This window comes from Balaenoptera borealis, assembly GCF_965194805.1.
Source record: "Balaenoptera borealis genome assembly, chromosome: 1".
Lineage (NCBI taxonomy): Eukaryota > Metazoa > Chordata > Mammalia > Artiodactyla > Balaenopteridae > Balaenoptera > Balaenoptera borealis.
The window spans coordinates 167,623,965-167,651,826 of NC_138860.1; the positions used below are offsets into that span (position 1 = coordinate 167,623,965).

General features: G+C 45.2%; 1 protein-coding gene across 2 annotated transcripts in view; it reads left to right on the forward strand.

The window, feature by feature from the left end:
• Nucleotides 1-27,862, forward strand: part of CSMD2 (CUB and Sushi multiple domains 2) — a 658,464-nt gene that overhangs the window by 621,345 nt on the left and 9,257 nt on the right. The window contains exons 56-65 of one of the 2 annotated variants that reach the window (XM_082362533.1): nucleotides 2,567-2,740; nucleotides 6,842-7,024; nucleotides 10,708-10,884; nucleotides 12,087-12,266; nucleotides 12,654-12,827; nucleotides 15,385-15,558; nucleotides 15,886-15,959; nucleotides 18,772-18,883; nucleotides 19,459-19,638; nucleotides 26,841-26,906. In XM_082362533.1, coding sequence (XP_082218659.1) covers nucleotides 2,567-2,740; nucleotides 6,842-7,024; nucleotides 10,708-10,884; nucleotides 12,087-12,266; nucleotides 12,654-12,827; nucleotides 15,385-15,558; nucleotides 15,886-15,959; nucleotides 18,772-18,883; nucleotides 19,459-19,638; nucleotides 26,841-26,906 — 1,494 coding nt within the window. The remainder of the gene's footprint in view (nucleotides 1-2,566; nucleotides 2,741-6,841; nucleotides 7,025-10,707; nucleotides 10,885-12,086; nucleotides 12,267-12,653; nucleotides 12,828-15,384; nucleotides 15,559-15,885; nucleotides 15,960-18,771; nucleotides 18,884-19,458; nucleotides 19,639-26,840; nucleotides 26,907-27,862) is intronic. The other variant, XM_082362534.1, reaches the window with a different exon arrangement.

Sequence of the window (27,862 nt, forward strand, 5' to 3'; positions counted from 1 at the left end):
TACAGTTTTGGAGGCTGAAAAGTCCCCAGATCTGTAGTGCGCAAGCTGGAGACCCAGGAGAGCGGATGGCATAGTTCCAGTCTGAGTCTGAAGGCCTGAGAACTAGGTAGAACCAACGGTATAAATTCCAGTCCAAGTCTGAGTCCAAAGCCAGGAGAATATTGATGTCCCAGCTCAAAGACAGTCAGGGAGAATTCTCTCTTACCCCACCTTTTTGTCCTATTCAGACCTTCAGGAGATTGGATGAGGCCCACCCACACTGGGGAAGGCAATCTGCTTTATTCAGTCTAGTCTACCAATTCGAATGTTAATCTCATTCAGAAACCCTCACAGATACACACAGAATAATGTTGGACCAAATATCTGGGCATCCTGGGGCCTAATCAAGTGGATACATAACAAGAGTCATCCCAGCAGGGCTGGCTCATCTGCACCCAACGTGGTTCAGTTAGGACTGGAGGATCCAAAATGGATCCAAAATGACCCCACCTACATGTTTGAGGACTTGCGGCTGGCTCTTCTCCGCGTGGCCACTCTCTCCAGCAGGATGACATGGTCTTCTTTACTTGGAGGCTGGGTTCCTAGAGAAAAAGAGGAAGTTACAGGATCTCTTAAACCAGAGCTCAGAATTCCTAAAACCCCATTCCACGACATTCTGTGGATCAAAGCAAGTCCCAGGCCAACCCAGATTCAAGGAGGGAGGAAATACGAGACTCTACATCTGGGAGTGGGAAGAGTGGTAGGCCTGTGCCGGGATGGGGAGAGTTGTGGTGGCTGTTTTCGCAGACAGACAGCCCTTTGGCCACCAGAGTACATATCCTTCCCAGTTGCATGCCAGACCCCAAGGTTTAGTCTGCCCAAATCACTATCATCTCTTCTTGAACTACTGCATCAGCCCCCTCTTTTCTTGCCCCGCCCTAGAATGTTCTCCACACAGTAGCCAGAATGATCTTGTTAAAATGTAAATCAGATCATATCACTCCAGTGGGGTCCCATCATGCTTGTAATAAAGTCCAAATTCTATGCCATAATCTGGCTCCCAGTAACCTCTCCACCCATGTCACCTTCAGTTCTTTCCTTGTCCGTTCTATTCCAGCAACCCTGGCTTTCTTGCTGTTTTGCGAACACCCCAGGCTCATTCCGGCCTCTGGGCTTTTCCACTAGATGTCCCTTCCCTCAGAATGCTCTTCCCCCAGATCTCACATGGCTGGCCTTTTCACATCACTCAGATCACTGCTCAAATGTTGCCTCAGAGAGATCTTCCCTGACCATCACCATCCTCCTCAAAAGCAGCACCCTCATCCCACCCCGAGCACCCTTTTCCTGATGCAGCTTTATTTTCCTTCATAGCAACCCCTAGAATTACCTGTTTTCTTATTCATGGTCTCTCATCCTCACTAGAACATAACCTCCACGAGAGCATGGACTTTGTTCTCCCAAACACATATAACAGTGCCTCGCACTCAATACATATGTGTTGAGTAAATGAAAGAGCCTGGGATCAACCGTGGCAAGAACAATGGCAAGGCAAGCCCAGCGACGTCGACAGCACCGTCCTGCCCTGGCCCGTACACCTCAACTCTGCACTCTAACCCCATCACTGGTTTCCACGGTTACACTTTGGTGTCTCAGGAAAGGGAACTTGCAACAGAAGAGGACAAGTTGGAGACAAGTGATGTGGGCAGCTGTGAGGTGCATTTGGAGAAGACTCTAACTGGCCCTCATTCTGGATCCTGTGGCCAATGCCGACAGTCTCAGGATGACAGATCACCCATTTGTCCTTTTTCTAATTAATTTTTTATTGAAGTATAGTTGATTTACGATGTTGTGTTAGTTTCAGGTGTACAGCAAAGTGAATCAGCCATACATATACATATATCCACTCTCTTCTAGACTCCATCCCACGTAGGTCATTACAGAGCACCAAATAGAGTTCCCTGTGCTATATAGTAGGTTCTTATTAGTTATCGATTTTATATAGAGTAGTGTGTATATATCAATCCCAGTCTCCTAGTTTATCCCCTCCTTTCCCCCTTGGTAACCATAAGTTTGTTTTCTACATCTGTGACTCAATTTCTGTTTTGTAAATAGGTTCATTTGTACCATTTTTTAAGATTCCACATATAAGTGGTATCATATGATATTTGTCTTTCTCTGTCTGACTTATATGTAGTTATATGTATACTATATGTACCACCTTTCTGCCAGAGACCTCTTGGTATGTCCGACGGCAGTGAGGAAATAGGGAGAGGTGAGCACAAGAGGCGGAAAGAGAAGAAACGGATATTATTGTGTCCCTACTATGTGCTGAGCAGTTTCACATGTATTATCTCATTCAGCTCTTAAAACAGATATCGCTCTGCAGTTCACAGAAACAGAAACTGGACAGCGAGGTGGGTAGGCATTGTCTGCTAATGCCGAGTGGGTGTGCCAGCAGGAAGTTTGCTTCAGTAGATACCCCAGCTTCTCTTCTTCTCTGCCTGTCGCCATGAAAAGCCTAGCATGCCTCCTGTGATGATGATTCATCCTGGTGCAGAGTTGCTGAGATGTTTGCCCTTCCCCACAGTGGTGTCCTGTGGCCATCCGGGCTCCCCGCCCCATTCCCAGATGTCCGGGGACAACTATACCGCGGGGGCGGTCGTGCGTTACAGCTGCACCAGCAAGCGGACTCTAGTGGGAAATGCCACCCGAATGTGTGGGCTGGACGGACACTGGACTGGTTCCCTCCCCCACTGCTCAGGTATGGGCTCTGGTGTGGGAGAAGGGGGTCCAATGGAACACCTGGCTGGGAGGCGAGCGAGCTCCCGAGGGTGTGTGTGACAGATGGACGGGAGGGAAGCAGACCTTTTGAACCCTCATCGCATCCCTCCCAGGCAGAGAGCACGGCTATCAGAGGTCCCAACTGGACTTCAGCCCTTGGTGGTCTGAGCCCAGCTTCATGCCCTTAGTCAGCGCTGGCCAAGCCCATACAGCCAAGAGATTGCAAAACTAGTGAAGACGCAGTTTGTGAGGTCAGCCTATGGCCAGAGTCCTGTCCAGACACTTATTACCATGAGGTCCCAGGAATAGTCCAAGCCTTCCTGTTGTTCGGCCCAGGTCCAAACCCCCTCCTGTGTTCTCTTCTTCCCTGTTTGGGACTCCTGGGCCCCAGCCTGCTTCCCTTTCTGTATCACCGCCTCTCCCGTTTGTCCTGTGTCCTGACTGCCCAGTGAATACAGTTCTTCCCTTTAGCACTAACACACCAGCCCCCAGACGTTTCCTATCAATGAGTTTGTCTTCCTGTTGATCGCTATGGGGACACGGAGAGATGTTATCAACAGAGCAAATGTAGGGAACTGCCAAAGCTCCCGTGTCCATATTTCCAGATGTTCATCTGTAATGTCATAAAAGAACAAAATATTTGAAACTGAATTGTCCCACCAATGAAGAAACCACTAAGCAAAAAAGTTAGCACCCCACAGCTTTCTTTTCTTTGGGGTGAGCCTGCCTGGCCCCAAGAAAGGAGGCCACATGGGATGTTGCCCACAGGAGGGCAGCTGTTCATGTAGCCTGATGTTCCTCAGGGGACCTACCGTGGCACTGAAATTAACCCCTATGCCTTTCCATGCCAGATGCCCTCTAGAGGTAAGGATCCTGACCTCCTCCTAATATAGAAGCCTTCTCCTCAAAGTGGGACCTCACCCACAAGATGTGCAGCTGCTCTGGCAGTTTGAAGTTCCCAGATAAGCCTGTCTTCCAAAATTTAGGGCACTGCCAGAATACCCACCAGATATTAGTTAGGGCTCCTAAGAAAGGAGAAATTCCCGAAGCACTGGCCGCTGTTTCAAAGGGCTGTGGGCTGCCCAGGACAATCCCAGACACATCACTCTGTTAACACCCAAGACTTTGGCCTCTCACCCTTATTAATCTCATTAATCACCCAGTTCAAGAACTGGCAGGACTATGTATGAGCCACTGGGATTCCTTTAGCCTGTTAGCTGGGCCCCAGACTCCTGTCTGTTTGGACTTCTATTGGAAGTGTCTTGGGGAGGCTGGCATGGGGATGACAAAGATCATGTATATTGAGGCCTCCACAGTTGTCCACAGAGCAAGTTCCAGGAGGAAGAAGTATTCCACAGAAGAAAGGCATGCATTTCGCATCCAAATGCCCATCCAAGCATGCATTTGCCCCAGTGTCTTTGGTGAACGGTCCCTTTTGCATAAAGTCCTCCCTCTAGACGTTTCTCTAGGACATGGGACTAATGGTGTTCTTAAGGTCTGTTTTATGTATTTGGGGATCTTTGTTCTCCATGGGAAAAGGAAGTACAAGGTAGGGGAGGAAGAAATCAGAAAGAAAGACTTCAGCGTCTCCTACCCATTAGCATATGTAACCCAATCACACAGTGAGTCTCGTGGCCCAAAAGCACAGAATCCAAAGTCTTTTCTCCCAAACTGTAATTTTCCTTCTCTGAAGTTGTTTTTGCAAAGGCTGGGAAATGACATACTGGAAATATTACAGAAACAATTCTTATAGATAACGAAGCTAGAAAACCTCTAAAACCTTTTCAACCCTGAGATTTCATAATTTTGTGACTACCTAAGTCCTGGTTCTCCATGTGGAAGAAGGGACTCTTCCTTAGCCACATCAAAGGTCAAGGGGAGACTAGAAACAAGCTGACACCTTGGGAACATGAAAAAGTAAGAAGCAGAAAAGAACCTTCAGAAGACATGGACCTCACTCATTAGGAGATGTGTTGCGTTAAGCTGTTTGATCCCCAATCCTGAATATTCTGAAGAATAGTTTGCAATCTTACTTCTCCCGTGTCTTCCTCAAGGATGACAGACACTTAGGAGAACAGTATCATGGACAGAGCTTTCCTGGAGACCTCTGAGGACAGGAGTAGAAGGGATTCCATAAATACTAAGGCTGAGGAATGAATGAATCTTAAATACCTTAGATAAGAAAATGAAGGTGGAAAAAATAGGTGATTAGGAAGTAACGCTAGATCTGTACTAGTGAGTGGGATATAATTCCACCGGTGATACAGATATCATCTTTTGCAACATCATCTCCTGTCAGTCTTAAAAGATACACGTTCAGGAGTTCCAGGGTCAGATTTTCAAACCTCATTCTGTACAGTCAGTGCACCCAGAGGGTGCATAACAGAAGTCATAAGCCCCTGGGCCATAAAGGACATGCAGAGATTTCTGGCATTTGAGACACACTTCAGGAAGTTCATTGCCTACCTCTGCAGTGTCATCATCTTGCTGATGTACCTCTTCAGTAAAGAGTCAACAGTTGCCACCTGCCCCCATGGTACAGTATTCTGTCCCAGACCTCCTTATATCGTTGAAACAGAGGCCGAACACTGCAGTGGAGACTGTTCTGTCCGATAATGCCCAGGACCCGGGAGTCCACCCTCAGGCCTGTTGTGTAATAGTGCTGGCTTCAGCCGAGGCCAGCTAGCCAATGAGGGAGAGAGAGCGACTCACCATCAGGGCTGCCTTCAGGAGGACCCTGTACTGCCTGTTGCATGAGCTACATCCTGGAAAACGTCAAAAGATAAGAAAACCTGGCCAAATGTGATAGGCTTTCTTTTTTCAAGTGTTTGAGTTGAAGGCTGAATGAATCCCCCTTCCACGGTAAGGAGCAGAGTGGGGAACATGGGGTTATATAGTATTCTCGTATTCTGAGACTAGACTGGAAAAGGAAATAATCCCAAAACTGAGAGGAAGGTACATCAACAGTGGATGGTGGGGTACACATGGCTTAAGCCACTTGTGGTCAAGACTTTACTATCGACGCTTACACACATGGATTCACGAGGAGGTGCATTCCACATCAATGGGAAACTTTATCTTCTCATGGAGTTGCCATTTATTCCTTCATTTTCTTCCTCCTTCCTCAAGCTTACCACGGCCTAGGCTGATCCAGTGGTGTCTCCCGTGCATCTCCGTATTCTGAGATGCGCTGGTTCCCACAGGCACTAGATCATGTAGCTTTGTCTCCTGTTCTCCACCCTCCCCCACCTCTTGGGTCCTTAAAACTCTCCTGGGTTGGGTTTGCACAATAAGCCAGATAAATGCAGAAATGTGGCAGGAGGCATGGGGCAAAGAAAGGATGAAATGAGGGATCTAAGATATCTAATCTAGAGCTCACCCGTATTGCATAATTTGTGAATAGGAAATCCTCGATTAAAGGCCCAAGTTCAAGATTCAAGCTGGGCTGTTGAGCAGAAACTCTGCTAAAAAGTTGGAACTTTTTTCTCTCAGCAGTGGGAAGCCAATGGAGATAATTCAGCAGGAAAGAACCAAAATCAGATGGTTGTGGTTGTTCATTGCTAAGATTTAAGGATAAAGTGAAGATAGACTAGAGGGAGAGTTTGAGAGGAAGGGACATTAGTTAGGAGGCTCCTGCAATGTAGTTCAGGAGAGAGACGTTGAGCATCTGAGCTAAGACAGTGGAACTGAGAATGGAGAGGGTACCAGATCAGCAGATGGTGGAGAAGAGGTGAAAGGGAGAAGGCCAGCTTGGACCACGGGCATCCCACGCTGGCACAAGCCAAAGAACAAAGGCATGACTTCCTCCACAAAGCTTTCCCTCTGCCTTCTTTCTTCCCTTGCCTCGTGGTCCCCGGGGACCCACACATGACCTCAGACCTCTGTGTCCTTTGACCACTGAGCACTAAGGCAGGAGCCTGTCCTGGTGACTCAGGCTAGACACACGGTCAGTTTCACCGCCCTCATTCTTAGGGCCCACTGCCCTTCCTTAGCATCAGCCCAGCATCTTTCTCTCTCCCAGTCCTCCACTCCCTTTCCTGCCATGCTAAAAACAACGGGGTTTTTTGGTTCTGGTCCGTAGGAACCAGCATGGGAATCTGTGGTGACCCTGGCATCCCAGCCCATGGCATCCGTTTGGGAGATAGCTTTGCCCCGGGCAGCCTGATGCGCTTCAGCTGTGAAGCTGGCCACGCGCTCCGGGGATCTTCAGAGCGAACTTGTCAAACCAACGGCTCGTGGAGCGGCACGCAGCCTGAGTGTGGAGGTAATGTATGTGACCGTTCTGCTTCTCCCCTCTGCCGGCCCCAGGATCTTCCCCCGTTTTCCTACTCCCTAGCGCCTGCCCTCACATGCACAGATAAAATCCAGGGCCCCATTTGAACCCTTGGCATGGTGAATAGTGGGCATCAACAGAGAGTTCACGTTCATCTCATTAGTAATCCAAAGGCAGACATATTCCCCACTTACCTAAGAAGGGAAGACACCAGGATAAACTAAGTTAAGCACATTTGTGCATTTATTTCCATACAGTTTCATTCAACAACTGTGTGCCAAATACTGTAGTATATGCTAGAGACACAATGGTGATGGAGACAAACCCACCTTGCCCTCTTGGAGCTTACAGTTTAAGGGAAAACACTGTGTTTAAATAGCATCCAAAGTACCAAAAGAAATACAGATCCAGCTTTTAAAAATCCTTTAAAAGTAATATAAGCTCTTAGTGATGGTTCCTGAGGTAGGCCCAGTAGGGGAAATTCTATTTCTCCACACACTCCTAAATTTCTGGAAAAAAAAACAAAACTCTTTTTTAAAACCTCTCTCCCTAAAGTCCAACTTTTTGTACCTGCTCCCCAAATTTCTCCCTCCCTCTCTCTCTCTCTCTCTCTCTCTCTCTCCCCCCCTCTCTCTCTCTCTCTCGGTCTCTCCCTCTCTCTCCCCCCCTCTCTAAAATACAACCTGCATAGCACTCTCCTAGTTAGGAAGCAGTTTAACAGTAAGAGTAAGATTGACTGAGGTGTTGGAAGAGGAAGGACACAATATGAAATCATCATCTAGCAAGGGAGGAGTGGGAATGGAATAGGGAAATATATAATTGCCAGGCAGCACCGAGGGCTCATTAAGGTAAGAGCCATTAACGTAAAGTGACAGTAGTCAGCATTGGTCTGGGTTTTTGTTCAAACACATTTAGCTACATAGTTTCAGGCACAGGGTAGGTGAAGCATTAGGTGTAGGGTTGGGGTTTTATTAGGCAACTAAGACATTGAAAGAAAGTGGCAAGGAAGAAGAGGGTATACACAAAGCAGAGATTATGATGAATCTTAGCATCTAAGCTGGGTAAGGAGGGGATGGGTTTATGAGTGGAGTAAGAGGCTGTGAAAAGGTGGTAGGAGCAGTGGATTATAGGTCCCAATCACCAGAGAACGAATTCCAGAGGGAGCGAGCTAAAGAAATAAAAGGCAGTGGTTAGAGAATGGGCTGCATGAAATTGAGTTCGTGGCATGGTCCTGAAGAGCAAGGGGAGATGCTCCGGCCCATGATCCGGGGACACCGATGATAGAAATGGAGTCAGTGCCTTCGCCCACCTGTCTGTCCAAAGTCCTGCCTTTCTGGGGGTGCAAAGTTAGTTTTTATAGGATTTCCTAGACATAGTAAGAGAGCTCTGTGGTACTGAGAGAGTGTTTTGGCAAGGGGAGAATTTAGTATATTCTCAAATATCCACTGTGACCCAGGTTCCCTTTCTTGCCACTCAGGTCCCAGGATGGAGTCAGCCATCAATGTCAGGAGTGTTCAGGGAACAGAAAGTGGGCAGCTGAGAGTTTGGACCTGGAAGCAAATATTTGTTGAGTGAGTGTATGTGTAACATGTACACAGCTCTTTGTGACTTCCCTTGACAAGCTCCCACTTATCTTTCAAGGATCTACTCAAATTCTTATCTCCAGCCCCAAAAACCTGCTCTCTTTTTAGTGCTTTTTTTCCTTCAAGTGTAGCACTTATTACATCATATTTTAATTCATCTGTTTATAGGTAGGTTCTTACGATAGACTGGGCTCCTCAAGGGCAGGGGACGTGGCTTGGTCACCACTGCATATCCAGCACCTAAGCAGCACGAATACTTGTTGAGTGGATGGCTGTTAGGGCCTATCTGTTGTGCTAATTACATAGGAATCATTTTGTAGATCTGACTCTGGGACTATGTAAATGTTGTACATACTTACAAAACAAAATTAAATGAAAGATTAGAAACAAGTACTCTCCGAATATCAAATCAAAATGGAAACAAATGAACTTAACTATGTATCAAGTTGGTGATTTAATGACCCAGAGAATTATTTCAATTGACTTGAAAAAATGAAATCTGACTATGGTACATATATCCTAAGGACAAAGAACTACAATGAAATCTTAAACTGTTTTTCGCAATCATATTGCTAGTAATAAAACTGGTATTACTATTCTGAAACTACTATGTATATAATACCATAATATATATGGATAAAACAAGTTAAAATTATTTATTGTCATTAAGAACCAAGATTTTCAACATAAAAGGGATATCATATAAAAATCAAAAATTTAAGGAAAACTCAATTCTAAACTTGGCTTGGTAATATCAGCATAAAGTCATAATGTATTTTCGATTTGAAAAGTTATTTTCCCAGTCTAAAAGTCTAGAATCAATGAGCAGCTCAGTAGCAATGAGTACCCTTAATGCCCAGATTGTAGTTTTTAAATCCATTGCCCATTCAAAGGAACCAGAGCTCTTTAGAGAAATGGCTGATTCCAGGACTGGGGCAGGATATATGCAAGATGAACAGGGAAAATCTTGTCATTACAACAAGGAATCTACCAAACGCAAGTGGGTCATGTCAAAGGAACTCAGGAGCCAACTTGAAGGGGCTCCCACTAGTCAAAGATGGGATAATTTGAGTGTCAGTTAGAATAAAAGTGGCAACAGATGGAAACATAGCAAATAAATTCAAATCTGTGAATTCAAATATTATCCTTTGGAGCTTGCTAGGGAATCAACTCATTGTTCTCACATCTGATTTAAAAAAAAAGAAATCAAGCATTAATCCAGCCGTCCTATATGAACTCTATTTCTGGGTAAGCAAATATTTGATGATGGACAAGTTCTTAAACACTAGCTAAAGCAGAAAGAATTATAGAATTAGAATGTCACCATTTCTATCCCCTAATGAAATAACGAATATGGTCAACAATGTTTAATTTCTGGTAAAACCATTAAGTCACAACTAATAGGAACTTTAAAATGCCAGATGACGCAGGCAGACCTGACCCACTGGTCAGCCTCAACATCACTAACAAGGAAACAACCAGACATTCTGTGCCTCCTGATGTGATGTGATAAGAAAAACACAAAACCTTTGCAAAGTACCTTTGCCAAAAAGTAGAACTTGACTACAGTAACTACAGGGGACAGAGGAATATGCTGAACAATGCCTCATTGGTGCAGTTAGTAAAATCCAGAAAGTGGGAGATTCTACCGGATAAATGCCCTGATTTGTGTAACAGATAAATTGTAGGAGAGGGTAATCCAGTAATCTCTGGATTCAGAGTCTTAGAGACATGCCAACCAAATGTCAAGTGTGGACTTTATTTGGATCGTGATTCAAACAAATCAACTGTAAAAAAGAGATAGAAACACTAAGCACTGATTGGATATTTGGTGATATTCAGGAATTGTTTAAAATTTTAGGTGTGATAATAAAACAGATATAGTCTTTCATTTTTAGAAATCATAAAAAATCCCTACAGGTCTCTCCTCCCCTTCTAAGGGGGAGATGATCTGACATGAAAGCATCCCAAGAGGCATTTCAATCTACAGGGTCCTTACATAGCACGAGGTCTCCACTCTGGGCAGGGCCCAGCCCCCCAGGGGATGCCTGCTCTTGTTCTGATGAATAATGTGTCCTTTCGGCTTCCTAGTGATCTCTTGTGGGAACCCCGGGACTCCAAGCAATGCCCGAGTCATGTTCAGCGATGGCCTGGTTTTCTCCAGCTCCATCGTCTATGAGTGTCGGGAAGGCTACTACGCCACAGGCCTGCTCAGCCGGCACTGCTCGGTCAATGGCACCTGGACAGGCAGTGACCCGGAGTGCATAGGTGAGAACCTCTGGGCTCCATGGCAAATGGTGGCCAAGGCAATCGGGCTCCTCCGTGCTAAAGAGGAAGGCTGTCTGGAGGAGACTGGGAAGGCTGGCTGACATGGTGGGACTTGACCCTGAATGAGAATCATACAAATAGCCTCCACTTACTGGGCACATAGTATGTGACCGCCACTGAGCTAAGTGCTTTGTTTCACATGCATCACATCTTTTGATTCTCACCACAACCCCATGAAGTAGATACTATCAGCTCTACTTTATGTATGAGACAACTGAAGCCCAGAGAGGTTGAGAATATATAATTATTTGCTATTTTTCAGACTCTAGCCAGTTCCTTGGGCTTTCTTTTTCTCTTTTAGGGCAAACCCCCAGTGCGCAGCCTGATTCTCTTTCCACCTTAAAGCTGCTGCCATCTACCATCTTTGTTAGTTCCTTCTCTCCCTTGGACCCATCCCCACCCCAGCCTGGCTCCCCTTTCTTGCTTCTCTTAAGGGCAGCTCCAGACCCTTTTCCTTGAAAAGCAAATCACTGTGGGGCCCGGTGGAAGGAAGTGATAAGATAAGGGAATCTGACAACATTCTCCCTTTCAAAATCCTAGCTGTGATTTCAGGCTCCATTTGAAATCCCCTGTCAAGTTCACTTTTGTTCTGAGGCCAGAGCTCACCAACCACCCCCCCAACTTGATACCATAACGTCGGTATGACCACTGCATCGGTCACAAGACCCTGCTCCTAGGCCACTGGACCCACAGAGGTCTCCTGGGCAGAAGAGCAGGCAGTAAGATGCCCTTTCCGGCGACAAATTGTCTTATGTGGTCCGTCAACACATCTTAACTCTTCAACCTGGAAACGTCCCTCTCCTTGGACCCCAGCCTCATTTATGAAGCGAGCCCTCTGGATACTTCCTCTTAGAGGTGTGGGCTTTAAATGAAAAAGATGGGGTTCCCAGCCCAAGTTGCTGGGGTGTGTAAGGATGGTGCGGGCAAGGATGGGGGATGTAGGACAGCCTTTGCAAGCAGACTTGGCTGCGGGGACTTAGCATGGATGGTGCCCAACTAGGAACCGGGCAGGGGACAGGACATCCCTACTCTGACAGCTTTCCTTCCCAAACACGTGCAGGGAGTGACAGGGATGGCGTTGGGGTGCTGGGGAGAGGGGGGTCTGTGCTCAGAGTGAACAATGCTCTATCTCCTCATCCTAGTCATAAACTGTGGCGACCCTGGGATTCCAGCCAATGGCCTCCGGCTGGGCAGTGACTTCAGGTACAACAAAACTGTGACCTACCAGTGCATCCCTGGCTACATGATGGAGTCACATAGGGTGTCCGTGCTGAGCTGCACCAAGGACCGGACGTGGAACGGCACCAAGCCGGTCTGCAAAGGTGTGTCTGGGGGCTTCAGATGTGGACACAGGGACAAAGAAGGTACAAAAGTCTTGAACATCTAGAAGGGAGGGTGTGATGAGGCAGAGCCCTAACATCTTATCGGGGGGTGTGCAAGGTGAGGAGTGGTCCCTGAACATCTGCAGGGAGGGAGTGGGAAGGTCCTGGGCCTTGAACATTGAGGACAGGGCCGTGCAGAGAGGAGAGGGTTGTCGTAAGGTGCAAAAAGAACAAGCTCCCAAAGGAAGAGGGGGCGTTCCTGCTTCCTGCCGCTTAGCCCAGACTCCCGGCAGGCACAGGGAGCCAGTGACGTCAGTGCCGGCGGCCACCAGAGCCTGGTTTCCCCCGGGGCAGCCCCAGCACTCAGCCTGCTTTGGTCTCCCCCAGCTATCACGTGCAAACCACCTCAGCTCATACCCAACGGCAAAGTGGTGGGGTCCGACTTCAAGTGGGGCTCAAGCGTGACGTACGCCTGCCTGGAGGGGTACCAGCTCTCCCTGCCTGCGGTGCTCACCTGCGAGGGAAACGGGTCCTGGACTGGAGAGCTGCCTCAGTGTTTCCGTAAGTCGCTCACGGGGGCCTCCGGGGCATCCCATCTGCTGGCTCCATCCTCTTCCCGCCTCTGCTGCTCTGCTTCCAGAGCTCTGCTGCTAGGAGGCCTAGAATGGGGGTCCCCGGCCCAAAATCAGGGAGGAGCTTTGTCCAAGACACTATTAAAGAAGGAAGGGATTTGAAAGGAAGAATATGAGACTATCTTAATTGAGCCCTGGCTCCGCTTGCTGTGTGGAGTCACAGTGGAAGGAAATTAAGCCAGAGATGAGGGAGGTGTTTCTGAACCTGAAAGGTTGTTAACTGGATGCTCTAGAACCCAAAGCTGGGGTGATAGACAGGCAAGCGGGGCAGTGCTAGAAACATGCCTGTCTTCAAGGAAAATACCCTGCACAGAAGAGACGCTGGGGCCCTTGTGATTTTTTGGTCAGAGAGTTATTTCTGATCTACCTGGCCCGATTGTGTCTCAAAGAGCCTCAAGTCCATTCCGGGGCTCACTTCTTACCGAGTCCCCCAGAGAAGCAGGTTCCAGGTCACTTATTCTTGCCTTACCCCATAATCTGGCTCTGGAACTTGGACACATAGAAGGACCTGTTTTTTCTTTCTACTTGGCATTTATCTAATGCTGCAGAAAACTATCAACTACACGTGACACTGTTTGGGGACCTCTGAAAATTTACTTCAGTTTGGGAAGTTTCAGCAGAGACAAGGGCCAGTGGACACAGGAAAGGCAGCATGTGGTGTGTAGTTAACCCCTTAGACCTTCGTATTCCTCCAGGGAGACATTAGGAAGGGAGCCAGACTTCAGGTTGAGTCTGGACTCAGAAACCTTGCTTTTTGTCTTGAGAAATAGCTGAATTGCTTTTTAACAATGAATTATGGTTATTGTTAAAAAAAAAAAACCCAAAACTGTACTATATCCAAAAAATGCAAAGAAGAATGAAATAATCATCTGAACCCTCACTTCCCAAAGATAGCCATAGTTAGGCTTGTCATACTTCCACACAATCACTATGCATTTTTGCATGTGTAGCAGTATGTATGCAATTTTCTATAAATGGTACTGAATCATGCTCTTCACAACTTGTATTCATTCACAGGCCATCAGCGCCTTGCTCTATCAATACATACTAATCTATACACCATCATTTTTAATGGCTTTAAAGAATTCCCTTGTTATATATGCCACAACTGGTTTAATCTTCTCCTACTGGTGATGAAGTTGGGTTTCTACAATTTAATCATGTTAAAAGCAGTTCTGCAATATATAGCCTCAAAAGTAGCATTTCTTTATGCCTGTGTTGAAGTCCTAGGAGTGAGGATGCTGGGCCAGCTGGTGTGCACGCTATACATTTTGACGCATGTTGCCAAACTGTCTTCTAGAAACGGTGTCCCAGTTTACACTCCCACCAGCAGTTGATGAGAAGGTTTCTTGACTCACACCCTCATTAACAGTTGATTTTGCCAATATTCTTAATACTTACCAGCCTGAGGAGTTTAAAAAGATATCTCATTATTTTAATTGGCATCACGTTGCTTCTTAGCCTAACTGAGCTGCTCTCTGTCATCCACTCGTATTTCTTATTCTTTGAGTTGCCTCTTCCTGGATGTGGTGACTTCCAATTGGCTCAGCCTTTAACTGACTTCTGGTTGCTCCGTCCAGACTCCGCAGCTTCCAGGGCCAGGCTTCCATTTGATTTTGCACCTGATTGTGAACCTCATGACTCTATGTAAACACACACACACACACACACACACACACACACCATAGCATAAAGAAGGTTCCTCATGCTTGAAGTGATGTCTTGGGGAACTTGGCCTTCCACAGTCAATTTTTAAAGATACTCTCTGCTGATCCGAATGAAATGGGCACACTCAGATACTGCTCACTGCAGGGTAAATGCACAGTCTATGGAAAGACATTTGGCAATACGCATCAAGAGCTGCGAACACACTCAAACCCTTAAGGATAGTAAGTTCACTCCTAGAGGATTCCCCTAAGAAAATAATACGAGTTAAAGAAAAGCCATAAGTAACTTTATAATAATAGAAAATGCCTAATGTGAGGGTTATGATAATCATGTTACACCATCTCATTGCAAATTTATGTAGCCAGTAAGTGATAATGATGTCATAAACATGGGAAATGTGTACAGAGTATCAAGTGAACAAAGCAAGGGTGACAGCACCTGGACATCAGGTTTGCGGCCATGCACAAGTTTCCATACAACTGAACAAACAGTTCAGGGAATGAACATAAAAATGCAAAAAATGTTTTGGGTAGTACGATGATAGTTTATTTTTTCTCCATGTTCTAGACTTCCTGTAATGTTACTCTGTTACATGGATATGATTATTAATAAGCATTTGAATGTGGAAAGGAGAGGAAACACACAGCAGCACTGAGGCAGGTGTAATCATTGACCCAGGGCTGCCCCACAGCCAGAGTTCAAGTGGAACCAAGAGGAAAGCAGTACAAGGACCAAAGGCTGGGTGGGGGTTAAGGGGGGGCGAGCAGACTGAGTTCTAGAAAGCAACTTGGACCTGCCCTTCTCCCTCGTCTTCCCAGCTGTGTTCTGCGGAGATCCTGGCGTCCCGGCCCATGGCAGGAGAGAGGACCGAGGCTTCTCCTACAGGTCTTCTGTCTCCTTCTCCTGCCAGCCCCCTCTGGTGCTGGTGGGCTCTCCACGGAGGTTCTGCCAGTCAGATGGGACGTGGAGTGGCACCCAGCCCAGCTGCATAGGTGAGAGGTGACCGGGAGCAGAGTTTCCCAGCTGGTGGGCATCCTTCCTTGGGGCCCGAGATGATGAATTTTCTTCCCTGTCTTCATCGGTCTCATCTGCAAAAAGGGGCGAGTGCTCCTCTAAGCTACTCAGAAGAGGAGGTGAAGTAGCCAGAGCGCATGTGCTGCCGGGAATCATCGTCAGCCGGGGCATGACTTGGGGGAGATTCCCAAGGGCAGGGAAGTCAGGGCGTGACTCCATCCTCTATCCTGTATCTGTTTCTCAGAGTGAGCAGGGGCGATGAAAGCCTCCCTGACCACCGTCTGTTTCTTTGTTTTGCAATCCAGACCCCACGCTGACCACGTGTGCGGACCCTGGCGTGCCACAGTTTGGGATACAGAACAATTCCCAGGGCTACCAGGTAACGAGGTCAACCGAGATCGGGCCTTTCTGCCTTCTGTCCCTTCTTGTCACTGTCATCAGTCTCAGAGGGCCCAGGGACCTTCCTCAGGACAGCACTAGGGGGCATGAGACCTTGGAAGCTGGAGAGAGAAAGCAGCCTGCTTCTTCAAGCCAGGCTGCACAACATGCCCCCTCAGAAACAGGCAGGCGTTTACACCAACCCCGAGAAGCTGATGTGGCAGAACTGACTCGCGTGTAGCTCCACAGACACTTCCCAGCAGCCCCTCGTGATTGGGGCAGGGACAGAAATGAGAGAGACAGATGGACCTTCTGTCCCCAGGGCACCCATACCCTACAGGGCTCAGACAGGGTGGCGGGAGCCAGCAAGTGCCACATGGGAGACAGTCTCCTGCCCAGTGGGCCCGTCCCAGCAGGATACAGGCTCCAGGGACACATCTCAGAATGCGCTTCAAAAGGAAAGATGTGGACAACCTGGATGGGACCCTCTGAGCAGGAGGAAGCAGGGAAGTTTGGGAGTGTTCAAGGCAGGACAATGAACTGGAGCCCCCAATGTGCCCAGGGGATATCAGGGACTAAGCCGGAAATGGCGGGTTGGGATCTAACCCAGCAATGGGATTTATCAAATATTTACTGCCGTGAACTATTCTAGGCGCTAGGAATACAGAGGGAACAAGACAGCCCAAGTGCCTGCTCTACGGGAGTTCCCTGGCTGGTGACAATAAATAAACAAGATCACTTCTGTGAGCGATAGACACTGCACATAGCATAACATAAAAGGGTGTGACGGGGAGTTGCCGTTTTAGGACGCGGAGTGAGGGGAGAGGCCTCCTAAACTTGAACTGTGGCGCCCATGGTGGGAAGGGCCAGCCCTGTGCAGAGCTGGGGGGGGGGGGGGGGGCGTTCCCGGCAGAGGCAACGGCCAGGGCAGAGGAGCCTCAGGCAGGGAACTTGCAAGTTGCAGGACCAGAAAGCTGGCCAGCCAGCGGGTCGGAAACATAAAGAGAGAGGAGAAGGACGTGAGGCCGAAGAGCTAGGCTGGGTTTGAAAACCGCCTGGCACTGCCTTGTGAAGTTAAATATTCACACATCCTGTGACCCAGAGTAAGCAACCCCGGAGATGCTCTCGTATGTGTTACCAAGAAATGAGAAAAATCCTGATGTAGCCACGGGATGGTTCATCACACAGCAGTGAAAATTAAGGAACTATAGCTCCACACAACATGGATGACTGTTAGAAACATAGTGTTGAACGTCAAAAGTGGTAGGATACTATTTCTAGAAAGATTAAAACCAAGAAGAATTTATATTGTTTGGAGATATATGTAGGCATATGTGATAGAATTATTTTTTAACTAAGCAAGGAAATGAAGAACACAAAATTCAAGAGACTGGTTTTCACCGAGGGGAGCTGAGGAACAGGGCAGGGAAGGAGCACGCAGGTGACAAACATGTCAATGATGTTGTAACCCTTAGGTTGAGTGGTGGGCTCCACTTAAGGTGTCCATTTTATTACGATGATTCACGTCTGTATATGTGCCATATATTCTTTTCTATGCACCAAGTATCACATAATAAATTTTGAAAAGAGAAGGGCATGGGCCAGGCCATATAGGGCCATGATAAGACCATGATAAGCATTTTGGATTTTATTCTAAATGTCATAGGAAACCGTTTGAAGGTGACTTAATCTGATCCATCATTTGAACTATCACTCAGGACCCTGAGGAGAGGATGAACAATAGGGGTTAAGAATGGAAGCGCTTAGACAAATAGGACATTATTGCAGCATCCTGAGAGAAAGATGAGGGTGGGACTGAGCCGGGGTAGCGACAGTGGACATAGAGAGATGTGAAGGGGTCGGGAGGTATTTTGTCGGTAGAACCAAGAAGACTTCTTGAAGGCTTGAATGGAGGGGTTGAAGGAAAGGGAGGAATCAAGGATGACTTGAAGTTTTCGACTTGCCCAACTGGGTGGATAGGGGTACCATTTGCTGAACGAGGTGATGGGCGTGGAGGAAGGGAGCGGAAATTAGGTTTCACCTTGCGTTTCAGTTTGCTCCCAGAGGTAACAGAGACACGTGAGTGTTTTGAGCTGGGAAATAGTGTGATCCGAGTTGCAGTTTAGGAAGCTGATCTGGCAGCATCGTGCCGCACGGATTAGAGATGGAGAGGTGGAGCTGGTGGCTGCAGGGAATTTCAAGTCAGACGGTGAGGGGCTAGTGGAGCAGAGGGAGGGATGCAGGGAGGGTAGCAATTCTGCTCAAGAGACTGTTTACAAAGCAGAGCTCCAGATTCTGTAGGGGACACGCCCTAAAAGACTATAGATTCATGGAGGGAAGAGACACACGCAGTAATATTCTACTTCGCACAGTTCTTCACATTTTATAAAATGCTATCCAATCTACCCTCACATTTGAGTGTCACAACACTCCAGCGTGGTGTGGCAGGGCTGCTCATCCCAGCTCGACACAGGAAGGCGAAGGTGTAGAGAGTTTCGTGCGGCCTGGCATCCAGTGAGTAAACGTAGATGCCAGAACTCAAACCCAGGGTCTTCTGATTCTGGGTCAGGCACTCAGCCCCCCGCAACAGAATATGATATATCCCACGAGAGTGTTGATCTGGCCCAGGGAACTGGGGGAGGCCTTGTGGAAGAGGCATAATGTAAGCTGCCTCAAGGGATAAATAAGATTTAATCAGGCAGAGAAACAGGAGGGTGGGTAGGAGTAACGTCGTGGGAAAGTAAGCAGTCAGGTGACAGGGATGAAGCGTCGCTGGATGGAAGGTGATTGTGGGAACTTCGTCCTGGCCGCAGGTTGGAAGCACCGTGCTCTTCCGTTGTCAGAAAGGTTACCTGCTCCAGGGCTCCACCACCAGGACCTGTCTCCCCAACCTGACCTGGAGCGGAACCCCGCCCGACTGTGTCTGTGAGTGCAAGCTTCGCCTACAGCCCAGACAACTCCTCCTGGCAACTCATTATCTCCCCCAGCTGGGCATCTAGGAGATGCTTGAAAGCCCTGAATGACAGAGAGCTCACAACTCCTCACTGGGACCAGTATTGGTCTCTTTGTACTCCTTACCCCTTGGAGCCCCACAGAAGATATTTACACACAGAAGCCTTTCTGATATTTGAAGGCAATTCCTATGCCTTCGCAAAGAAAAAGAAATAACTTTCCCATGGCAGCAAATACTAACAACCACAAGGCCTGCCCTCAGGATGGAAGATTTCAGGCTTTTGACCACAATTACTCCTTTTCCCTCAGGAAAATTGCTGCAGGTTTAGGTTCCCCCAGGGTTGACTGAGCCAATATCCACACGATCTCCATCTTGGCCACTCGTATAGACATCAAGGCTGGGGTGGGGCTGGGGCTGGGGAGGGGATGCTGGATCTGAAAGGGCCCCATAAGGGAAAGGAAGGGGGTGGTCCATCAAGGCACAGGGGAGTGGTGGAGAGGCCTCCTGGAGACCCTCGTCTCCCAGCAGCATCTTCCCTGTCACCCAGCCCACCACTGCAAGCAGCCGGAGACACCGACGCATGCCAACGTTGGGGCCCTGGACTTGCCCTCCATGGGCTACACGCTCATCTATTCCTGCCAGGAGGGCTTCTCCCTCAAGGGTGGCTCCGAGCACCGCACATGCAAAGCAGATGGCAGCTGGACAGGCAAACCGCCCGTCTGCCTGGGTGAGTGTGCCCCCTTGGTAAGCTTCTCCAGGGTGGGGGGCCAAAGGGGACAGCTGAGCTTGAGTGAAAGAGGGCCAAAGAGAAGAAAGAAATGTGAAAGCTGGAGCCTGCTTCTGATTCTCTGAGGTGTTGAGTCTAGGAGATGAAACCAGAGTAGTCTAAAGAGGCACAGAGTGAAGCCATCCCAAGTTTTACCTTGCTACCTTCTGCTTGAGCTTAAACACTCTGCCCAGTGTTAAGTATACAGTAGTCTAAGGGTTATACTTAATCATCAGACGGAGAAAAGCTCTGTGTTCCACTAAACTGGAATAACACGTTACGCATATATGCATATCATAACCTTGATAAAACAGTACCCACTCACAGATCCCTCAGGGTTACCGCGATGTCTCAGACCTCCCTCCCCCTCTTCTTCATTCATTTGTTCTCTATTTATTAAGCATTATCACTGTGCGTGGCTGTGCTGGGCATGGGGGATGGGGACGTGAAAGACACAAACCCTGCCCTAAAGGAGCTCACATTCAGCTGTGGAAGACACACACATTATCAGATATAACGGTACCTTCAGGAACATAGAGATGCGCTGAATGCTGTGGGGTTGATGGGAAGGGCACTAATTCAGCCTAAGGGGGAGGGGAGAATCAGGGAAGGCTTCCTGGAGAAGGCAATCTGAGTCCAGTCTTAAGTAAAGAATCCAGCGAGGATAAAGGATGGGTTTGGTGCTAGGATGGCATTCAGCTGTCTCTTACAGGTGCTGACCTCACCTCACCACATTCCAGGCATTGTTCTAAGTACTTCGTGTACTAACTCAATCCTTGCAGTCACCCTGTGAGGCAGGTGTTACTCATATCCTCATTTAATATATGAGGAAACTGAGGCACAGAGAGGTTAAGTAACGTGCCCCAAGGTCACCAGCTGGTAAAGGGAGAGAGCTGAGATTCAAACCCTGCACGTCTAACTTCAGAATCCATGCTCTTACGTACTCTGCTATCCTGCCCCTCAGAGAGAGAAGGCTTCAGGTTCAGAGCCTTTATCAGAGCTAGAATTTAATAATGTATTTTCATTGTATGAATTGTTGTAAATTTCTTTTATTTAGGGAAAGTAATATTTGTGTTTCACAAATGGTAGTGGTATAATTTTTCTTTTTTAGGGTACATTTAACTTTTAATTGTGGTAAAATATACAAAACATAATATTTACCATTTTATCCATTTTAAAGTGTACAATTCAATGGCGTTAAGTACATTCACAATATTGTGCAACCATCACCACTATCCATTTTCAGAATCTTTTCATCCTCCCAAACAAGAACTTTGTACCCATTAAACAATAACTTTCCATTCCCCTTTCTCTCCAGCCCCTCATAACCTCTATTGTATTTCCTATATCTATGAATTTGCTGATTCTAGGTACCTCATGTTAGTGGACTCATATGATATCTGTCCTTTTGTGTCTGGATCATTTCACTTAGCATAATTTTTTCAAGGTTCGTCCATGTTGTAACGTGTTATTACTTCATTCTTTTTTAGGCCTGAATAATATTCTATTGATGGATATACCACCTTTTGTTTATCCATTTGTCCACTGATGAACATTTCAGTTGTTTCCACTTTGGGGCCATTATGAATGATGCTACTTTGAACATAAGTGTACATGTTCTGTTTGTATATATATGTTTTCAATTCTCTTGGGTATGTATCCAGGAATAGAATAACTCAATGTTTAACAGTGTAAGGAACTGTCCAACTATTTTGCAAAGTGCCTTTACACTTACTTTACATTCCCACCAGCAACGCACCAGGGGTCTAGTTTCTCTACATCATCCTTGCCAATACCCATTATTGTCCAGCTTTTTGCGTATAGCCATCCGAAGTGGGTATAAAGTAATATTACATTGTGGTTTGCATTTACATTTCCCTAATGACTAATAATGTTGAGCATCTTTTCATTTCTTTATTGGCCATTTGTGTATCTTCCTTGGAGAAAAGTCTATTCAAATCCTTCGCCCATTTTTTAATTGGGCTATTTGTCTTTTTCTTGTTGAGTTGTAAGAACTCCTTTATGTCCTGTTGATTTCTTTTTTCCAGCTTTATTGAGGTATAATTGGCAAACTAATTGAAATATATTTAAAGTATACAACATGATAATTTGATATACATTGTGAAAGGATTCCCACTGTCAAGTTAACACATCCATCACCTCACATATTTATCTTTTTTTTTTTTTTGGTGAGAGCACAGGAGTTCTACTCTCTTAGCAAATTTCAATTATACAATGCAGTATTATCTACTATAGTTACCATGTTATACATATACATCTTATAACTGAAAGCTTGTATCCTTTTACCAGCCTCTCCCTATTTCCCCCTCCCCCCAGCCCCTGACAACCACTATTCTACTCTCTTTTTATAAATTTGACTTTTTAGATTCCACATGTAAGTAGTAGCATGCAATATTTGTCTTTCTCTGTCTGGCTTATTTCACTTGGCATAATGTCCTCCAAATTCATCCATGTTATCACAAGTGGCAGGATTTCCTTCTTTTTAAGGCTGAATAATATTCCATTGTATATATACACCACATTTTCTTTATCCACTCATCCATCAGTGGACACTTAGTTTGTTTCCATAGTTTGGCTATTGTGAATAATGCTGCAGTGAACATCTCTTCAAGACAGAGATTTCATTTCCTTTGGAGACATAGAAATGGAATTGCTGGATCATATGGTATTTCTATTTTTAATTCTTTTTTTTTATAGAATAAAAATCTCTATCCTTGTATCGGTTTACATTATTATTTTCTTCATTACAGAGAATATCTACTATTCATGTCTGCTCCTATAACAGCAACCCAGCTTTTAAAAATTTCGTATTATTCCTTTACATAATTATACATTAGATTTGACTATTGATCCTTTACATTTATGATTACACATTATCTATTTTTAATTCTTGAAGGAACCTTCACACTGTTACATTCCTACCAACAGTGCACAAGTATCACATTTATCGGTTTGTGTATATTGAACCATCCTTTCATCCCAGGAATAAATCCCACTTGATCATGGTGTATGATCCTCTTAATGTACCATTCATTTGGTTTGCTAATATTTTCTTGAGGATGTTTGCGTGTATGTTCATCAGGGATACAGGCTTGGAATTTCCTTTTCTTAAAGTGTCCTTGTGTGGCTTTGGTACAAGGGCAATGTTTTGATTCCTTACACTTTATATTTTGTATATCTACTGTAGGTTATGCTTTGTGTTTATCACGAAGCTTACATAACACCTATTTACAACAGTCTTTTTTTAAGCTGATAACAACCTAACTTGGAATGCTTACAAAAGCTCTACGTTTTTACACTCCCCAACATTTTATGTTTTTGATGTCACAATTTACATCTTTTATATTGTATACCAATTAAAAATTATTGTAGTTATAGTTATTGTTACCATTTTTGTCTTTTAACCTTTATACTAGAGTTACAAGTGATTTACCCACTAACATTACAATATTAGAGTATTCTGGACTTAATCATATATTTATCTTTACCAGTGAGTTTTATACTTTCATGTGTTTTTATGTTAGATTTTCACTTCCACTTAAAACCCTGCTGTTTAACCCCTCTATTGAATTTTCCAGGTCAATTATTACATTTTCAGCTCTATGGTTTCCATTTGGTACTCTTAAAATATTTTCTCTTTGTTGAAATTCTTGCTTTGTGCATTGCTTTCCTGACCTCAGTGAGCATCTTTATGACCATTATTTTGAACTCTCTATTGGGTAAATCACTTATCACTGTTTCATTAGGATCCGTTTCTGGAGATTTATCTTATTATTTGGTTTGGAACATTTTCCCCTGTTGATTCACTTTCCCTGATTCTCTGTGTTGGTTTCTACTCATTAGATAAAACAGGCAGCTCTCCCAATCTTCACAGACCGGTCTCGTTTAGGCAATGAACCCCATCAGTCAGTGCAGCCCAATCTCCTGGTGCCTCCCAAACCTTTGTGATTGTCCAAGCTGTCGTCTTTATTCCTAGCGGCTCCCAGTAGTTGAGGGTGTACCAAGACCCATCAGTGTCCCACAGAGGTCAGCACCTAGATGCAGGCTGATTAGAAGTAGACTCTCAGGAAACAGTTGGAAAAGTATGCAGTCAGACCCCTTCCAGGGAGAAACTGGGAGATGTGCATTTTTACCTGCTCCCTCAGTGTGAGACCAGGTATATTGCCACAGGGGTTTCTACTGTGTCTATTTAAAAACGGCTTCCTTGTTTGCTGCAGTCCTGTGGAACTCATGAACACATGCCCCAAGCCCCATTGGCCTTCAGAGCTAGGTGATTTGGGCACCCATCCCTCAGGTGGCAGCCTTAAAAGTCAGGGTGCTAGATGTGTGGTACAAACTCAGCACTCTCAGGGAAAACCTGGGAGTTGGGAGTCCCTCCTGATTGGATGGTGCCGTGCCAGGGGTGGGGTTTATTTCAAGAATGTGTCTCAGCCTTTCCTACCTGTTTTGATGTGGGTATTTTCTCAGTCACCCAATGTGTAGGTGTCACTCAGCTAGTTTCTGGATTTCTCTCGGAGAGAATTGATCTGTTTTCTTCTGCACATTCAGTGTATCCGTGGGAGGAGGGGAATTCAGGAGCCTCCTATGTTGCCATCTTGGTCCGGAGTCCCTTCAAGAGTTCTTTATATATCTAGAATATAAGACCCTTATCAGATGCATGATATGCAAATATTTCCCCCATTTTGTGGGTTGTCTTTTCACTGCCTTTTTTTTTTTTTTAATTTACAGTACTTTCTTTTTTATTTCATTCATCACCTAAAATTTAAACTCCATTTTATCCTGTGTTAATTTTTTTCTTTTTTTTTCAGGTGTGGATTTTTTTACAGCCTTATTGAGATATAATTGATATACAAAAACTGCACATATTTAATGTATGCAATTTGATGAGTTTGGGTCTTTTCACTTTCCTGTTGGTGTCCTTTTAAACATAGAAGCTTTTAATTTTGATGAACTCCAATGTATCTATATTTTATAGGTTTACTTGTGCTTTTTTTTTTTTTTTTTTTTTTACTAGTGCTTTTACTATCATATTTAAGAAACCATTGCCTAATCCAAGGTCACAAAGATTTGTACCTGTGTTTTCTTCTAAGAGTTTTGGGGTCCAAATTCATGCTATTGCATGCGGATACCCAATTGTCCCAGCACCATTTGTTGAAAAGACTATTCTTCCCTCATTGGATTGTCTTGGCACCCTTTTCAAAGACCATTTGACCACAAATGTGTAAGCTTATATTAGGATCCTCAGTTTTATTCCATTGATCTGTATAACTGTCCTTATACCATTACTGCCCAGTCCTGATTACTATAACTTTGCAGTAAGTTTTGAAGTTGGGAAGTGTAAGTCCTCCTTTTTGCTCTTCTTTTTCAAGATTGTTTTGGCTATTCTGGGCCCCTTTTATTTCTATATGAATTTTAGGAATAGATTGTCAATTTCTGCAAACAGCTGGGATTTTGATAAGGATGGTGTCGAATCTGTAGATCAATTTGGGGAGTATTGCCATTTGAACAATATTAAGTCTTCCAAGCCATGAGCATGGGATATCTTTCCACTTATTTAGATCTTTAATTTCTTTCAATGATGGTTTGTAATTTCCAATGTACAAGGCTTGCACTTCCTTGGTTACATTTATTCTTAAGTATTTTTTTAATGCTATAATAGGTACTTGCATTTAAAAATACAAAATGCTTTAGATGCAGTTGAATCTCAACTCAACCCCTTACTATAAGACGCTGGGTAAGTCCCTTCACCTCTCTGCCTCTAACAAGTTTCTCTTCTATTATATGAAGATAATAATGTCTACCTCACAGTTCTGAGAGAAGGAGTAAATGAAATAACATGAATAAAGTGCCTAGCACAGTGTCTGGCACATAAAATGCTTTCTCCCTCTTTGCTCCCTTCATCTTCTAAAACCTAAGACAATAAAGGCATTTTGTTCAGAGGTGCGCCTTCATGGAGTCACTGTGGAAAATATGTCCACAGCCTTCTGTACACCCGAACATAAGCTGACCTCAGAGTTGGAGACAGTAGGGGGAGTCCCCCCCTTTACTTGGCAACAAGACAGATATTTCTGTTGTTTCTCTGCAAAAGAAGAAAAGACATTAATATTTATTGACTGTGACTTTCACGTTCATAACCACATTTATTTAGCGTAGACCTGTGAGATATGTTTCAGTATTTTCCCATGTTTCAGATGAGGAGACAAGACTCTGAGTGGTGACGTGACTAGTTGAGGTCACACAATCACTAAGTAGCACTGCTGGGACCAGAACCTAGGCTGTCGGGCTCAGGCCCAAAGCCTTCTCCTTTTGCCTTTGCCTGTGAGGGCTTCTCTGTCTTAATATCGTGACTCCAAGGGAGGGAAGCACTCCACTGAAACCCTTACCAGGACTTAGGCACTTTCCTTTCGATTGGCGGAAGGCCGTCCTTTGTGCCAGACCTCTGGGGGGAAAGCAGAGGCCCTTCAACCAAGAGTCCTCAGTAGCGGCATTCAGCAGATCTGTGTGCTAGGATGGGAAATAGACATCTTTATTTTCCTTTACCTTTTACTGAAATTTAGCATTTCTTTAATTTAGGATATAGACAAAAACTTGTAGTAGTGTTAGCAATACCTATCAATCTGTCACCAGTAGAAACTGCAGAGATTTCCACATTACACTACAATAGTTATGAATATCACGAAATGTTGTTGGGAATTCCCTGGCGGTACAGTAGTTAGGACTCCGCACTTCCACTGCAGGGGACACAGGTTCAATCCCTGATCAGGGAACTAAGATCCTGCATGCCATGTGGCATGGACAAAAAAAAGAAAGAAATGTTGTTTATGTTCCTGACTACTTCAAGATTAGAATAGTTACTGGACCTACTACTAGATCCTGTTATTTAATGCAGTAATAAAAAATCACATATATAGCTATATTCTAATTTTTTGCTTAATATTTCAGTGACTATAATTGGTAAATGGATTTCCTTTTAACTCTTTATATCTCACCAGACAAAGTAGTCTACCTCCTGGTCTAAGAGGATAAGTCCAAAGCAAGATCTCAAAGAACCCATTGACCTAATGTCAGAGAGCTGGCTATTATTTTTCCAATAGAACATAGACCAGAGGGTGAACCTGTTTTCTTCCATTCTCTTTCCCCAGCAGAGGTCCGGCCCAGTGGGAGACCCATCAACACTGCCCGGGAGCCTCCGCTCACTCAACCTTCAGGTAGGTATGGTCTAGATCTTTGGCTCAAGAAACTGGTATTGCTTCCGTCACCTATTTACCCAGAAACATGCACATGAGTTTCTGTGTACCCAATAGGAGGGTGTGAAAACAGTCTATAGAGCAGAACAGATTTCCCCACCCACCTCCCAACCCCAGGCAGACCTCAGGAGGAAGTGAGCTTGAAGGAAGCAGGAACTGCATCCAGAATTGAGAGCCAAAGCCTTCTAGAAACATGTCCTGAGCTTCAAGCTCTGGAGCCAACCTCTTCTGGCACAGGGCTGGCCAGTGTGTGATCAGACACATACACCCAGGTCCTGCCTAGGGAGCTTGCTGGAAATGGTACATTTTTAAGACAAGTTTTGTGTCTTTCAAAGTGTGAGGTCCAGAACTGGGCACAGAACTGCAGGTATGGCCTGACCAATGCAAAATTATTCTAGACTATCATATCCTTTTTTGAAACTTATACTTTTATTTACCGTATTAGCATGTGTGTTATACAAGAAAGAAAACTAGATTTGGCATCAAACTCAATTAAAGTTCCATTTTGGTCACTGACCAGCTGTGTCCTTGGACAAAGAAACTTCACCTCTTGAGCTTCAGTTTACCTTTTGTTAAAATAAGGCTCATAATACTCTCCTTAGAAAATTATTATAAGGATAAATAACAATTTTGGTTGCTATCATTCATTATATGCTTTTATGTGCCCAACATCATGTGACATACAATCATTCAGCCCCTGACGAGATAAGCAGGACAGCCCCATTTACAGAACTACAGATGTGGCCTACACAGGTGAGAAAGTGGAGACTCTTGTCTGTAATCAAACAACTGATAATTGACAGCCCAGATGAGACTCCAGATCTGCCTGACTCCATTAGTCCATGTTCCTATCTTATGACATTGGTTTTCTCTCCTCTCTTTTTCTCTTTCTCCATCTTTTTTTTTTTTTTAAATAC